The sequence below is a fragment of the Mesitornis unicolor genome, unplaced genomic scaffold (assembly GCF_000695765.1).
Source record: "Mesitornis unicolor isolate BGI_N332 unplaced genomic scaffold, ASM69576v1 scaffold4399, whole genome shotgun sequence".
Classification (NCBI taxonomy): domain Eukaryota; kingdom Metazoa; phylum Chordata; class Aves; order Mesitornithiformes; family Mesitornithidae; genus Mesitornis; species Mesitornis unicolor.
This window is the reverse complement of record NW_010209081.1, coordinates 11,394-26,276: the sequence shown is the minus strand read 5'-3', so window position 1 is coordinate 26,276 and position 14,883 is coordinate 11,394. Positions and strand designations below refer to the sequence as shown.

The 14,883-nt window shown below is 44.5% G+C and overlaps 1 protein-coding gene across 1 annotated transcript in view; it reads right to left on the bottom strand.

Moving 5' to 3' along the window:
• The window catches only part of LOC104547163 (transcription factor IIIB 90 kDa subunit-like), a gene marked incomplete at both ends in the record, with an annotated part of 30,514 nt that extends 16,730 nt beyond the window's left edge, over window positions 1-13,784 (bottom strand). The window contains one exon of the mRNA XM_010192749.1: window positions 13,613-13,784. Within this exon, the coding sequence (XP_010191051.1) occupies window positions 13,613-13,784 (172 nt within the window). The remainder of the gene's footprint in view (window positions 1-13,612) is intronic.
• Window positions 13,785-14,883: the final 1,099 nt, after the last annotated feature.

Below are 14,883 nucleotides of genomic sequence, written 5' to 3'. Positions count from 1 at the left end.
GGACAGCTTTGTTATAACAGCATGAAGGCTTTAAATCCAGGTGATAAAAGCCAGACTTCTAGGTACATATCTGGGATCCCAAAAAAAATGCCAAGCAAACACAGCTCCCGCTGCCAGCCAGAACAGGTCTGAATAGCACAGCTCAGAACCAGGTTTAAGCATGGTGAACCCTGCTCCTTGCCGCTCTGCCAGCAGCTCTTTGAGAGAGTTGGGGTTGTTCAGGCTGGAGAAGACAAAGCTCTGGGGGGACCTTATAGCGACCTTCCAATACCTGAAAGGTGCCCATAAGAAATGTGGGGAAGAGCTGTTCACTGGGGCTTGGAGCAATAGGATGAGGGGTAATGGTTTTAAACTAGAAAAGGGTGGATTTAGGTTGAACATTAGGAAAAATTTCTTCACTATGAGGGTGGTAGATCAGTGACACCGGTTGCCCTGAGACGTGGTGGAGGCCCCATCCCTGGAGATATTCAAGGTCAGGCTTGATGGGGCTGTGAGAAACCTGATCTGGTACCAATGTCCCTGCTGACTGCAGGGTTGGACTGGATGAGCTGTAAAGGTCCCTTCCAACCCAATATATTCTATGATTCTACGATTCTTACCCACCCTGGAGCCGGGGCTCAAGGAGACCATGCTGTACTTCTGGCTCTACTAATTCAATTCATTTTTCAAGTGTTCCATTCTCAATGTAGGAAATCACGTCTAAAATTATAGCAATAATAACGTCTTCAGAAGAGGTGTGCATTTGATAGCTCTTCCCCCCTACAGCAATTACTCAAAACTTTCTTCATTTCTACCCACATGGTTGATGGTACTTAGATGTAGTCTAAGCAGACTAGTACTTAGTTGTCTTTATTGTCCACACTGATTCAATTATTTCAGTACAAAGAGGAGGAAAAAAAAAATCTTCATCTAAAGGAATAGCTTGCAATTTAAACCTCACGATTTCCCATTCCCCAGTTTATCCAGAAGTACCCAGTTCTGCAAAGCCTTAGGAAAAAAAGCAACTTGCTTCACAACTCTAATTACTGTACAACTGTTGAGAGAAAAAATGACTTTATTTTACATGTATGATCTAAAGTCTTTTCCTCAGTAAGAGGAAGAGCATTACTTTGAAGACACGAAAAAGAAGCGGCGCATTAGGAACTTGGATTTTTGTTTTAAAGAGCTGTCTCCCAGAGCACAGTGGGGTTCTTGCCCTTCAAAACTCGCAAGGTTAAATTAAATGTCATTCATGAAACAGGTTATGTTCAGCTCATGAGGAAACATCACTCTCCAGCCTTCCACCTTTGATAAAACATGCAGCACCTGCACGTTATCCTTAATGCAAGCCTTCATAAACTCCTCACCCAAGAATTACTCACGTAGGCTACAGCTCGATATGGCCCCAGACACCCAGCACCCACCCTCCTGAATTACCCCACATACCATTTTGACATCAGAGATGGTCATACACGGTGTATGGGAAATCGCACTCCGAGTGGCTAGCAGAAGAGCAAACCTAAAATCTTCAGGAAAAGCCCTACTTTAACGACATGATTAAAGAAAGAAATTCTCCTTCCCACGGCCCTTCCCATTCAATTACAGTGGAATAACTATGACAATGGCAGATTCAAACTTATTTTCAGAAAGCGCTCGAAGCCGTGTGTAACAGCACCACCCGGTGATCCGAGCTGGCAGCACTGCTAAGACATCCGCTAAGGTAAGGGACAGATTCTAATTGTGGTTGTATGTCATTTGGGGTATATATTTGTATATATTTTTTCCATTAAAACGACATGTGTTTGTATCGGAATACAGCAACTTGCTGTGACTTTGTTAAAAACCTGATCAAGCTCCCAGAGCCGGCACCAGCCACCTTCTACCTGCACGTGACAAAAGCTCTGAAGCAACAGCCAGTTTAGTGAAATCCAGCGATCGGTTCAAACGTTTCAACATACTCGGTTTACAGTTCATACAGATGAAAAGACCACCTCAGAATTAGAAACAGTCACGCCTAGGTTATTAAAATCACTTGAAAACAACAAATCAAGCTGGATGTCATATATGCTGTATATTCTGAACTGATTAACACAAACAGAATTAGCATTCTGGTCCTAATGCATTAAGAACTGCACTGCTGTTCCAATGAAGTATCGCAGAACAGCTAACACACATTGCTGGAAGAATCCTCAGGGATCTGGAAATGAAGAAGTACTTCCTAAAGACGTTGTGAGCGACAAGAATCCTATTAGAGCTGAGCAGTTCTTCTTCAGCACTCCTTTTTAAGTTGCGACGAAATTAGCACAGCCTGCGCACTCCAGGGCGTGTGCTGGGAGGAGGAAGGGGGAGAAAACGGAAGATGTAAAGGCCTGAGGCACTTCAAGCAGAAAGCATCCATCTGCTAGCAGCAGTCAATGAACAGAACATTTCTAAAACGCTTCCCACTCACGTTAAGTCAAGCCAAAAAAACCCACAGAAAACACCTTCCTTCACTCTGACTGTGCGGGACTGAACGTAACAGGACAGCGGGCTGCAAATGTATGTTTGAAAAAAAACCCAAACAATTAAAAAGCAAAAATAAAAAGATGAGAAAGAAGCTCAGGGCGCAGTCCTGCGCTCAGCCTCTCCTCCTGCAAAGTTGGGTTAAGAGGCTCCTGCTCATCTCTACGTCATCCGTTCCCTCCTCCGCTCTGTGGAGGAGTGAAATGATCAAAGGGAAACAGCAAGAGAAAAAAGCATTGGTTCTTCATATTTTTATTATTATTTTGCTTGTGACAAACAGATCTTTTAACTGTCCCAATAAAGAGACGCAGTGCCCAAGCTAAGGCCCAGCATATTTGGATGAGAGGAATGCGAAAGGGCAACCGAGGGATGGGAAAGGCTGGGATCAAACTGGCTTTGCTGTTAGAGACGCTTACCATGGAACTGGACTCCAGAGCTGCAGCTCTGCAAGACGAAGGCCTCTGATGGCAATAACCATTAAATGGGTTCCCTACCCTTTACTCAGCATCTCCTTTCCACCCACACCCCGCAGCACATCAGCTCTCTGGGCTGCCACAGCTACCTACTGAGAGCACAGCAAATCCCAGCACAACCGTGATCCAGGTTGAAAATAACCTGCACGTGTGTGCAGAGCTGTTCTGGCTCAGGCTTTGACCAGGGCTCGGTTTTGAGTTTTTTGCTGGTTTCTTTTCTTCGAGCAGCAGCTTGACAGTCTGCTGACAAATTTGCTGGTGTGGCTATATTGGACACAGGATCCTCCCACTTCACACCTGGTACAGAACCCTGGGATTTCTATTTATCTGTATTTAATACCTACATTTACATTTGGGTCTTCCATCAGTGCACTGTATTTTCCAGAGAAAGGCTGCTGCAGCAGTGGCCCTGAGCAGGAGCCAAAGTCTTCACCCATGCACTGGCCGTGCTCATCCAGCTGGGAGGACACGGCACGACTTGGAAGGAATGAGGACAATCAAAGCTACACCCGCACTTCTGCACGAGGAACGAGGCGATAACGTTGTGGAGAAGCATCACCCCACGCACTGCTCTGATACTGCTCCTTCAGCCACCGCCAGATGCCTGTGACAGATCCTGTGCCACGTGTGCCTGGGCAGGCGTGCTACAGCCCTACAACAGCAGTACCACTTGCCTGCACATCCTTTCACAGACGTGCTTGGGTTGGTGCCACCTGTATCCCACACCTCAGACAGATGCTGGTTCCTCCATCAGCCGTGACAAGATGAAAGCAGTTGGGGATCACAGTTAACTCGTGTCCTGCTGCAAAGTGCAGGTGAAACTGGTGCAAATGTGTCTGCAAGAACACAAGTAAAAAAATCATAGCCTTGCCTAGAAAAACAGTGTATACAGGCACTGACTTTTTCCTGTTATTTGTTAATCCTGCAGAGGCTCCAGAAGTTATTGCTGTGGCCGTTATTTACGAAAAGCCATCTTCCAGGAAAACTGCAACAGCTCCACCAGCAAATCACGCTTGCAGACCCTCCGGCTTAGGGAACGCTTCCCCGTGCTGTCGCATCACCAGCTCTCCAATGTATTTCATAGAGCAAAACAAGAAGGCACTTTCAACACATGACAAAGGAACCAGGCGCTATCAGAGAACACGGCATTAAAAAGCAGCAACCACAATTCTCCCCCTCAGTTTTTGAACCACAGCACCTGTAAAACACACTTCAAAACTCACCTCTGGATGGTTAGAAGACAGTTCTATGCCATGTAAGTGGCACACGTATTTTCCATCATAAAAAAAAGAAAGTAGCAGCTACATGGAACTTAAACCCAAGCTACGTTACCTGAAGTTTATTTTCAGCTTGTCTGACAGCCTTCCAAAGCTCAAATGGTTTAATTCAGAAGCTTGTTAGAAGAGGCAGGTTACTAGCACATAATTTTATAGACGTGACTAGAGGGGGAGGAAGGAGGAGGAGAGAGGCAGTTGCCCGTTCCCTGCCACACTGCGCAAGAAGGAAGATAGACCTATTAATATCCAAGTTCATCTCCTTGTGAATGGTACTATAAAAAGCAAATGTTGTAAAAAACATTAGCCCGCTAGGTAAACTGTCTTTAAGTAAAGGATTGCTCTCAAGAGAGATGACAGGTTCCAATTACCTGCACAAGGCTGCAGGGAGATAAATCTCTGCCAGTGAATTCCACCAACATGATATATATTGTCCTATTCTGTGCCACATAGCAAGTGTCAAAGTTAACAGGAAGACATTTTAAGATATGAGAGGTCAAAACTTTAATATCTAAGCAAGAAATTTCACAAGCATGCAGAACTCGAGAAGGTATTTCTTCGTTCTTTTGTCAAAATGAAGCAGATTTGTGCTTCCCTGGCACAGCAGTTTCCCTGTCCACAGCCAACTAAAACTAAGGGACAGAGCAGAGACAGGAGAGGAGACAGAGCAAAGGAACCATGAAAGACTCCTTTAACTCCCGAGTCGCAAACAGGCCAGTTCAAAGCAGCTGAACACACACATCTTTTGCTATTAAGACAACAGAAGTCATCTGATAACTCATTTGATTATGACTTCATTTTTTTTCCTTTATTTTTTTACCTCAAATTCAAGGACAATCTTCAAAATTAAAAGTAACAACAGAGACTGCCCAGAGTCCACATACAGACTGAACCAGTACCTCCAAGGAATTTTAGAAATCCCTTTTCTAATTTTTCCCTTTTCTGCCTAAGCAAACACAGGAACAGAACGAGGAAGATCAGCAAAGCTTGATGCACATGTTTCAACCAGGTGGGATGCCGTGCTCAAAGTTTTAAGTTGTCCATCAGCCTCTTGGCAAAATCCCACCATTCCATTACTCCCAGCAGATCCTCTACTCTTTACCTAAAGGATCCCAGACCCTCTTCATTAGAAACATAACAGATCTCATTAAAGGAGACGTGGATTCTTCTTCCCTGATGCTGCCACTGCAAGGAGAAGCAGCGCACCCAAAGCATCTCTGAGGCATTTTATTCATCGGTCCCTATCAAAACACGAAGATGGCCAAGGCTTAAGGCAGTAAGAAAGTTCAAATCTTAACTCAAGTAGGAGCTAATTAATCAATGCATAACCAAAAGGCTGTCCTAGACCAGCTGATGAATTCGCCTGGTCTTGTAACAGACAACTGGAGATCATGCAGCACAGGGCTTCATCAGCCATCTGAGAAGGAAGAGATTCTCCATGTGCTGGAGGAGAAGCCACAGTACCAGAAGGACCCTGGCCTCCTCAGTTGCCTCTGAATCACACTCCACGGGTCCCCAAGAGTAACAGGCAAACGGGCAGGGAAATATGTTCTGCTGCTGCTCTTATCCAAATTCTTGGGTTTTCTGCCTCTGAGGTCTTTTGTTTTCCTTAAATAAGTGATTTGTCTGCCTCTTCAAGACTTTGCTGATGAGTGACGTTGCCTGCAAACCCTGAAGGCTGAAGTTCTGAGAAAGGTGTGTAAGCTACGGAGGTATCCTAAAGGTCAGGCACTGGGGACTCCAGCACCTGAGCTGTGGCTTTGGCCTCTATGACTTACCAGAGCCTGTGGCAAAGCAGAGAACCAGGCAAGTCCGTACCTACTGAAGCTCAAGCGAGCCTCAGAAGCACAGAGGTCCAGCAAGCTGAAACATAAACACAACAGCCACGTAACACAAGAACATTTCCTTGTTGAATTCCCTGAATCTCGGGTCACAACTTTTCTGCGTTCCTGGCTCTGGAGCACGTTCTAATCAGAGAGGAAGAGCAAAGAAAGTCAAGAGACACTTGTGCAGGAATTAAATATGCGAGTGCTATGGCTAGGACACATCCATGTCCTGGCAGACACTGAAGAGCACGGATGTACAAGACTGGAGGAGGGAAAGCTGTGAGTAGCCTCAAAGGGAGGAAGTTTGAACTTGTTATCATGGAAAAGGGTAGAGCAGTGGGATGCAGTTGAGTAGTTCAGTTTTGGCCACACTAAGTCTGTGTCAACAAGGAGATACACAGACACCAAAGCGTAGGATTCATCACCCTTATCTGCAGAGATGAGCATATGAGCTTAGTCGATCTAGACTTCCTTTCAGTGAGTGAAGAGAAACAGACACGTAAGAGAATCAGACCCTTAAGAGAATGACTCATTTGACTTCCTCTCAGATTAACTTAATCACACCCTAAATCTGTCTGCCTCTATGCAGAGACCTTGAAAGGACTTCAGGATGACAGCTCACAGAGACATCTAAACTCTGCCAGCTGAATCTCACCCTAGCTCAAGCCATGACATGGGAATAGATGGAAGAGAGATTTTGAGAATAAATAAGTTTACCAAAGGAAAAGGTTGTTCTTGGTACAACAAAAAACATCAAAACATACCCACACACAAAAAACATGTCAGATCATCCCAAATGAAAAGGGGAAGATGCCCCTTGTCCTCCTTCAAGGAGAAAGGGAGAAAGTTAACACATCAAATGGCAAGATGAAGGAAATTAATGAGACAGAAGTTGTTAATGACAACAAAGGACTCATAAGGGACAAGGCAGCAGACAGATTAAAGAAGGTAAAACTGAAGCAATGGTCTGGCTAGAAGAGGAAGACTTCCAGAGCCTAAATGAGTAAAGAAAGTCAGAAGGACATAAGACAAACCCAAAAAAGGAGAACTTAAGCAAGGTTTAGTTTAGAAGACAATGAGAGAAAACTCAACCGGATATTAACTGAAGGTGGAGACGGGAGGATTAGGATTAGCTTCTATCCCAACAGAAATGAAGGCAAGAAGGACAAAATATGGCAGGGAGACTAGACTACAACTTTCATTATTGAAACTGGAGCCAGAGACAGGAGTTGAAACAGAAGGAAGCGTACAGGTGAACTGTAACCACCCCAGCATCTGCTGGAAGGGATTCACAGTGGTGCACAAGCAATACAGTGCACTTCTGGAGCGTGTCAGGAACAGGTCAAGTAGGAGAAGCACCATGATACACCTACCAATCTCTAGAAAGGAAGAAGTGGTGGAGAAGTTTGATGGCAGGCTTGGTTACCGCAACCCTGAGATGATTTAGTTGAAGATCCTGAGGGGTTTGAGGAAGACGGGTAGCACAATGACAACCCTGGACTTCAGAGGGCAGGCTTCAGATTGTTCAGAGAAGTGGTAAGCAGGAATCCTTGAGGTACTGCTACAAAAGCCAAAGAGGCCAGGAGAACTGCTCAGTCTTCAAGTACGATCTCCTCAAAGCACAAGGACACTCCATACCTGATGTGCAGGGAGATGAGCAGGCAGGCCATGCAGCAGCTCGGCTTTATAGCAGCCTATGAGTCTCCTTGGTGTCTGCTGCAGTGGCTGTTTTCAGGTCCCACAGGTCTCTACATGAGTTTGGAGGAAAGGCAGCACAGTAGAAAAAGACTGAACAAGGGCTCAGGTTAAACAAAATCTACATACACAAGTCAAGTAGACTTGATGGGATGCATCTGAGGATGCTAAGGGAGCTGGGACAAAGAGACATTTTTGCCATCTTTAAAAAGTTGTAGGAATTGGGGGAGGTTCTCTACGACTAGAAGGCAGCAAGGGTCACACTTTTCTTCCAAAAAAAGAAGTAGGACACCAGAGGTGAGTCAGCCTCCCCTCAGCCTGTTGGAAGGCTATGGAACAGACCTACCTGGAAACCATTTCCAGTCATGCAAAAGGTAAGAAGGTTACTGGGAACGGCCAGCACAGATTTAATGAGGGCAGATTGTGCCCGACTGCAATAAATGCCACGCTGCAGTCAGGGTAAACAGCAATCACGGCTCTTCCTGCATGCCATTTCATCATTCTCCCTTAGTACCCTGGCAGCCCAATTGAGGAAATACAAAGTAGGCAGTTGAACTGCAAGCTGGGTGAAAAACTGGGCAAAAAGTAGTGGCCAGCACTTGAATTATCAGACTTACAAGGTCAGTGCTGTTTAATGCCTTCATTAACACAGACAGTGGGACAGGAGGCTCCCTTTGCCAGCCTGCAGACAGCATCACACAGGGACAGTGGTCAATACACTGATGGGGAGAGCCGCTCTTCAGAGGAACCTTAAGATGCTGCAGAAATGAGCTGACAGAAACTTCGTGAAGTTCAACAAGGCAAATGAAATGTTTTTTTGCACCTGAGACAGAAGAACTGCAGGGCACCAGTGCAGGCTGGGGACTGCTTGGCTAAGGAGTGGCTTTGCAGAAAAGGATCTAGATTCCTCATGGACAAGAAGACGAACGTGACTCAGCAGCACTCAATTGCAGTGATGAAGATGAACTGCATCCTGGAGCTGCACTGTTAAGACTGTAGCAAGCAGGTCAAGGGACGGGATTATTCTCTTCTGTTCAGCACTCAGGAGACTGTATTTAGAGTACTTGGTCCAGTTCAGGACTCCTCTGCACAAGACAGGGCATTGACGTACTGGAGCAAGTCCAGCAGAGAGCCGCTAAGATGATCAGGAGAGAGCCTGGAGCACGTAGCGTGGGGCTGAGCGCTGAATTTGCTCAGTCATAAAGATGAGAAAGCTGAGGGGGAGGTCTCACGGGTGTCTTCAGCTACTCAGTGGGAGGTTATAAAGATGGAGCCAGAATTATCAGAGATGCACAGCATGAAGAGGAAGAGGCAGCAGTCACATTCCATCAAAGGAACTTCTGAGGAGAGACAAGGAAAGAATCCTGCACAGTGAGGGTGGTCAAGCATTACAGAGCAGGCTGTCCAGGGAGACTGTATCATATCCTTCCGTGGGGACACCCAAAGCTCAGCTGCACTAGGCCCTGAGCAGCTTAATGCAACTTCAAAGACACCAGTTGATGGACCTCGGGAGGTCCCTTCCATTCTGTATTTTTCTAGGATTCTACTATGCTCTCCTCCCTTCCTGCTTCAGTTTTGTTAAATGGTGTTTTCTGTTCTCTTTGCATACTTCTGTTCTTCACACATATAATAGCTTGTCCTGGTCTAATTCACGTCGTATAGTTCTGATAGGAAGTAGAGCCACCCGCAATCACTTGTAATAAACCAGCTATGAAATCAGTGGTGACCACAAAGGTTAAAGAATTAAGCAAATAGTTTAAATGTAAACCGTCAAAAATGCATTAAAGAACATCTTCAGGAACGCCTTCTCATTCAGCATTAAAATACTGCCAGCTATGTCAGCTAGGACTGAGGGAAAACACGCATTCATTTAAAGAAATGATTAAAAACACAGCACAACAGTGCAGAAATTGGATTAAGCTAGATGCAGCTGCAATCTTCAAACTTAGCTTAAACCAAATGTGAATATCTGCAACTGAAGCTTTCAAACTATAATCATGCCATTGACCTTCCTTCCCCTCTCCCTTTTCTTTCTGGCCACTGAAGACTATTGAAAGCATCAGAGCCTCAAGTCAAGAACAACTCCCTTGTAACGACGACTCTGACACGGATATAGGGAGCAGATTGCCCGCAAGGAAACAAGAATAAACTGGCTACGTAATGCAGCGCAGAGCTGTGAAATGAGATTTAAAGAGACAGAATTCTGCATTTCACCCCTGTAAGTAACCGCAGAAGTTGGGCAATAGTGCAGCAATTTGAAGAGGCTTAGACAGCAGAGGAAGAAGTCTCATCAAAGGGCCCCCTCCTTGAGCTAGCTTTTTAAACATAACTCTTCTTCCTCAAAAAAAAACCAGTGCTGTCTGGCTATTTTGTCAAATCCTTTAAAACAAAGTTGAAACAGTACATCAGCTCATAGATGTACAGGTTTTTACCACAAAAATGAGCTCTAAATGAACAGAAAAGCATTTTGTGGAGCTGAGCTTGTTGGACTTGTGGAGCTTGGCATGTCCAATTAGCACAGTACTGCGCACTGAAAATCAAACTGATTATGAACAAATACAACAGCATCAGGTCTTTCCCGCATAAATATTTTAACAAGTGTAAACAAGACTCCAGTTTTTATAAGCAGCCAATTCCCAAACAAAAACCTACGAACGTTCAGCAAAGGCAGGGTATGAACTGCCACACAGCACAGCATTACAAATGTCGAGGAAACACGCGGCAAAGGCCTGTGTGGTAAGGGAGACTGCTTCTGGGTGTTAGACACACTTACACTAACCCAGACACTGCAAAGCCTTCAGTGTTTGCCCAAGGCTGTGTATAAAGCACATATGTGTGTGTGTATATATAAAAACAGCAATGCACAAAACGATGATTTTGTAGAGGAGTCCAGAACTGTTGGGCGGTTGTTGGAAGGTTCTACTTCTGCTTTTCTGCACTTTAGAATGGAGGAAAAGAAAAACACTGTAAAATTATTACCTTAGGTAGTCTGATGAAAAACTGTTTTTCGTCTAATTCTAAATATCCTTTAATTACAAGCCTCAAAAAATCGCAGCATCATACATCCAGCCAACCCAGCTGCTTTGCTAGTGATCAAATGAGAGACATCGTGAGCCCAGACCACCTCCCGTTCACCTCCCCTGAGCAGACAGACATTACAGCAAGGAAGATTTTGGCCTAACGGACATGGAGGAGGGAACGGAAAGCAGGGGGAGGTTGTTGTTTTTTTGAAAAACAGCAAGTCCTTGCTCTGTTGCTGGACTTTTCCCTGCATCATGTCAAGCCCGCAGGTTGCTGGCAAGCAGACCAGGCGCAGCGCAGCGCAAGGCCTGCCAGTGCTCCCAGACCACACACACACACACGCTCTCAGCCGCTCTCCAATACACTGTGGACAACATCCAGAGCAACCCAGGCTTCCCAGAGAATCTGGCTCTTCCCTTGGGCAATAGCCCGTATGGTACAGAGCAGATACAGGAGGAAATGATGTGCTGACCCCACTGAAGGTGCAGGCAGCCCTGACGCAGGCGCCGTCAGTGAGCACAGGACCAGGCCTCCTGAAGCTGCTCACAAGCTGTGCTGCACCAGCATCCCGAGGGGAGCTCATTTCAGCACTTCATCTGCCACTCAGTTAACTTTGGAAATGCAAATGCAGTAGTACCAGCAAATAAATAAATAAGTAGCTCAGCATTTTTTGTCCGATCACTGCAGCGCTCCAAGGATAAGTTCATTTTTAATACTTCACTTCCACTCAATGAGCAACCCCATACCTTTTCTTTAAAATAATATACACAGTAAGTTCATGTACTTTGCTACACTTTCAAGACCAAACACAATGGATATTAACGTAATTTCACCAAAAAAACCCCACCAAGTCATGATCACGGGCACACAGTGACAGGGTGAGATTTTGTAAGTTCACTGCCGTAGCTCAATTTGCAATTAAAAACTATGCAAAGCTAAAAGTGTGGTTAAACGCAGCAGACAACCAGCTCATTATACAGCAGCAGAAAGAAAAGCCTTTCAAACACCAATTGCTCTACCTGAAATATCAGCTGCTGTTGTCATGCCTGGGACTGAGCAGAACATCACTTAGCTCACTGGAAAGAACTTTCTCAGAGACAGATTGGCAGCATGACAAATGCAGGTTGGCTACAGAAATCACAGACTAAGTACTTTTTTCTTATATAAAGGATAACCACAAAAAGGAAAGGAAGATTCATGAAGGCCTCAGACAGGCATAGGTTAAAAGATAAATCATTTTTCTCTTTCAAAGCTGTATGGGAGATGATTTCATTTAAAGCAACCATAATTTCTTGTATATGATGCTGACAGACTTTAGCCAAGTCAGAATCTTTGTGTACAATTAGGGGGGCCTCACACACAAGAGCTGTGGGGAAGGAAGATGCTCAGACATACTCCTCAGCACTCAAAGAAAGAAGCCATGTTTAGATTCCAGAAAAACGCCCACACTGCCTTTAATTGCAGTTACCTTTCAGTACAACCACAAGGGCTTTTGAAGGATTCAAACACTCCAAGAAGCAACAGGACAGCATTATCTCCCCTTAGCTTTTTACTTTTCTACTATTAAAGACAAAGACCTGGACAGTCCTTATGCACAAGCCAACTTGTTTTTAAAATGCCTGTGCAAAATTACAAGTTTGACTAAAAAACCTTCATCCAAAGACAAACTTCACGAACTGTAAAAGCTCTTCTAGTGGTTTTATTGCGCTGCTTATACAGGTTACACTTTACACAGGCATTTTTAAAACTCGTAGGAGAGTAGCTTTGGACCTGACTGTGACACTAGCTCACGCAAGTGTGAGCTTTACTCTGCCAAACAAGCAGGGCTTAATGCAAACAGCTACATAAAACATTCTGCATGTAAACAATCTGTGTATAAATCAGCTGAATAATGCTGAGTAAAGCAATGTTTTTCAATAACACAGATCAACCTCAACCTTTCTACACCTATGGAGATACAATATCAGATCAATCCTATCCTTTGTGTATCTACAGGCGTAGCAGCAGCCAACACTTTCTGTGTCTGAGTTGCAAGTATAAGGCTTGGATTTAGGAAAACCCATCTACGTCCCGTGGTTAATTACACGTCAGCTCTTCAGTCTTTGATGAGACAGTCCATCAGCTGTCAACTCCAAGGATCATGAGAGAGAGTATCAATTAGCCCAGAAGTGACAAGTCCTGTCCATTGATATGAGTAACAGCAATTGAAACTGGGAGACCATTCTGCTTCTGGAATAAAAGCTGGTTTTATTGACTCACTTTGAAGAGTGTGCATGTTATGTAGATGTGTAGATCTCAGTTAAAATGTAGAGCATGTAATGAGAATATTTATTTAAGTATTTTCTGTACGCTAAAGTCTTTTTCCCTTTCCCCTCTGTCCTACAGTCACATATCAAGCACATGATTACTACGAAGTGTGCATAAATACATGCATTATTTCTCAATTATGTTGCATAAAAACAAAAGCACTTGAACAACTACACTTAAACATACATCACGCATTTCAGGAACTCTGAAAACTGATAAAATAAAAATCCACAATACATTAGCAGATAACAAAAAGGTGCAATGGGCACGTCAACCTTGAACAAGCCCTTTTAAACTACAACAGCCCTGTCGGGTGCCATTACCCTTTGTCAGCCAGTTACCTGACCTCATCAATCCGGTGTAACACCCCAATGGGAGCGCAATGTAGAATCAGCACCAGGCAGATCTGACTAACGAGTGGCCTGCCGAGGTTCTGAGGTCACATTCAAAACTAGAAGTTAATTGTCATGAACACATTAATTAAAGAAACCCCACACAAACCAGTCGTATCACCAAGACTAAAGCTTGCCAGTACCGTTCTGCAGGGTTTGTGCTCGGGACTCCTTTCCCAGGTTTGCATGGAATCCTCCTCCTAAGGTCGGAGTTTTGCCTGCACCTATTAGGGAGAAAAAAGAGGGGGTGGGGAAGGACAGACATGTTAAATGCAACAACCGAATGAAAATATTAAAAGCAAACTTACTGTGCCACTATACTCAGTATCTGTTTAATTTACACCACAGCAAATTACATTAGGATGGGCAACAGAGGTGCTTGAAGGACTCTGAATGCAAATCTTGCACAATTTACTTCTTCCTTGGGATACCATGGCTCCATAAACCCTCCCAATCTCGGCTCCAAAGAAAGTACAAAAATGTCACAGCCCCTATTTTAAGCAGAACAAAATAGGAAATACCGTACAACGTTGATTTTCAAGGTAAATGATGAAACAATTGCTTAGTGAATACTTTTTGTCTGAAGAATTATCCAACACGGAATTTTAATGGCTCATTACTGGCACTGCAGAGCACAAAACGCGTTTCGCATGCAGGAGTGGCTGTGTTGGCCGCTACAGATATAACACTTACTTTAAAATGACCTCAGTTTAACAGCGGTCACACACTGTGACACTCAGGCTACAAAAACTGCAAGCGTGGGACTGCTACGTTTACACCCCGAAAGGCCGGAGACTGAAATAAGTCTGAGTGGTAAAAGAGCATCAGCTGGAGGCTGCTCTGTGCAGTGGTGCCAGTGCTGAGGAGCCTGAGTGCAGAGCGCTCTGGGAGTCAGTGGAGCTACTCATGCAAACCAACCTTGCAGAACAGGGAATTAAAGGACAGAATTGAGGAATTAAGGACAGAAACAGTCTCCCACTAAAGCAGGAAGTTTTTTAAAAAATGATCAGGCTACCTCAAGCAGAATATTCGAATCTATCAGCCTAACAGCAAGGGAGACCAAAAAACCACATTGCACAGGATTGAAAACAGTCTGTCAGTAACTGGACTTTTCCTTAATTCAGCAGTCTGCTGCTCACAACAGAGGGAAAAGTCATCTTGTTCCCTACAGCATTTCCTCCAGTTCTTGCAGCTATGTTTTCTCATCTCGCACCAGTTCTCCACAGCAAACTGGAATGGCTTCAGGATAGAAACACACAGAGGAGGGAAGTGGCACTCGAAAGCACTTCAGGACGTCTCTCCTACACACCTGGGTGATATTTCCATGGCAGGTACGACTGATTACCCGAGTCGTTCACTCTCACTGGATTTTCTTAGCTAGTTTCCTCTCAGCAGCATTTAATATACATCTACG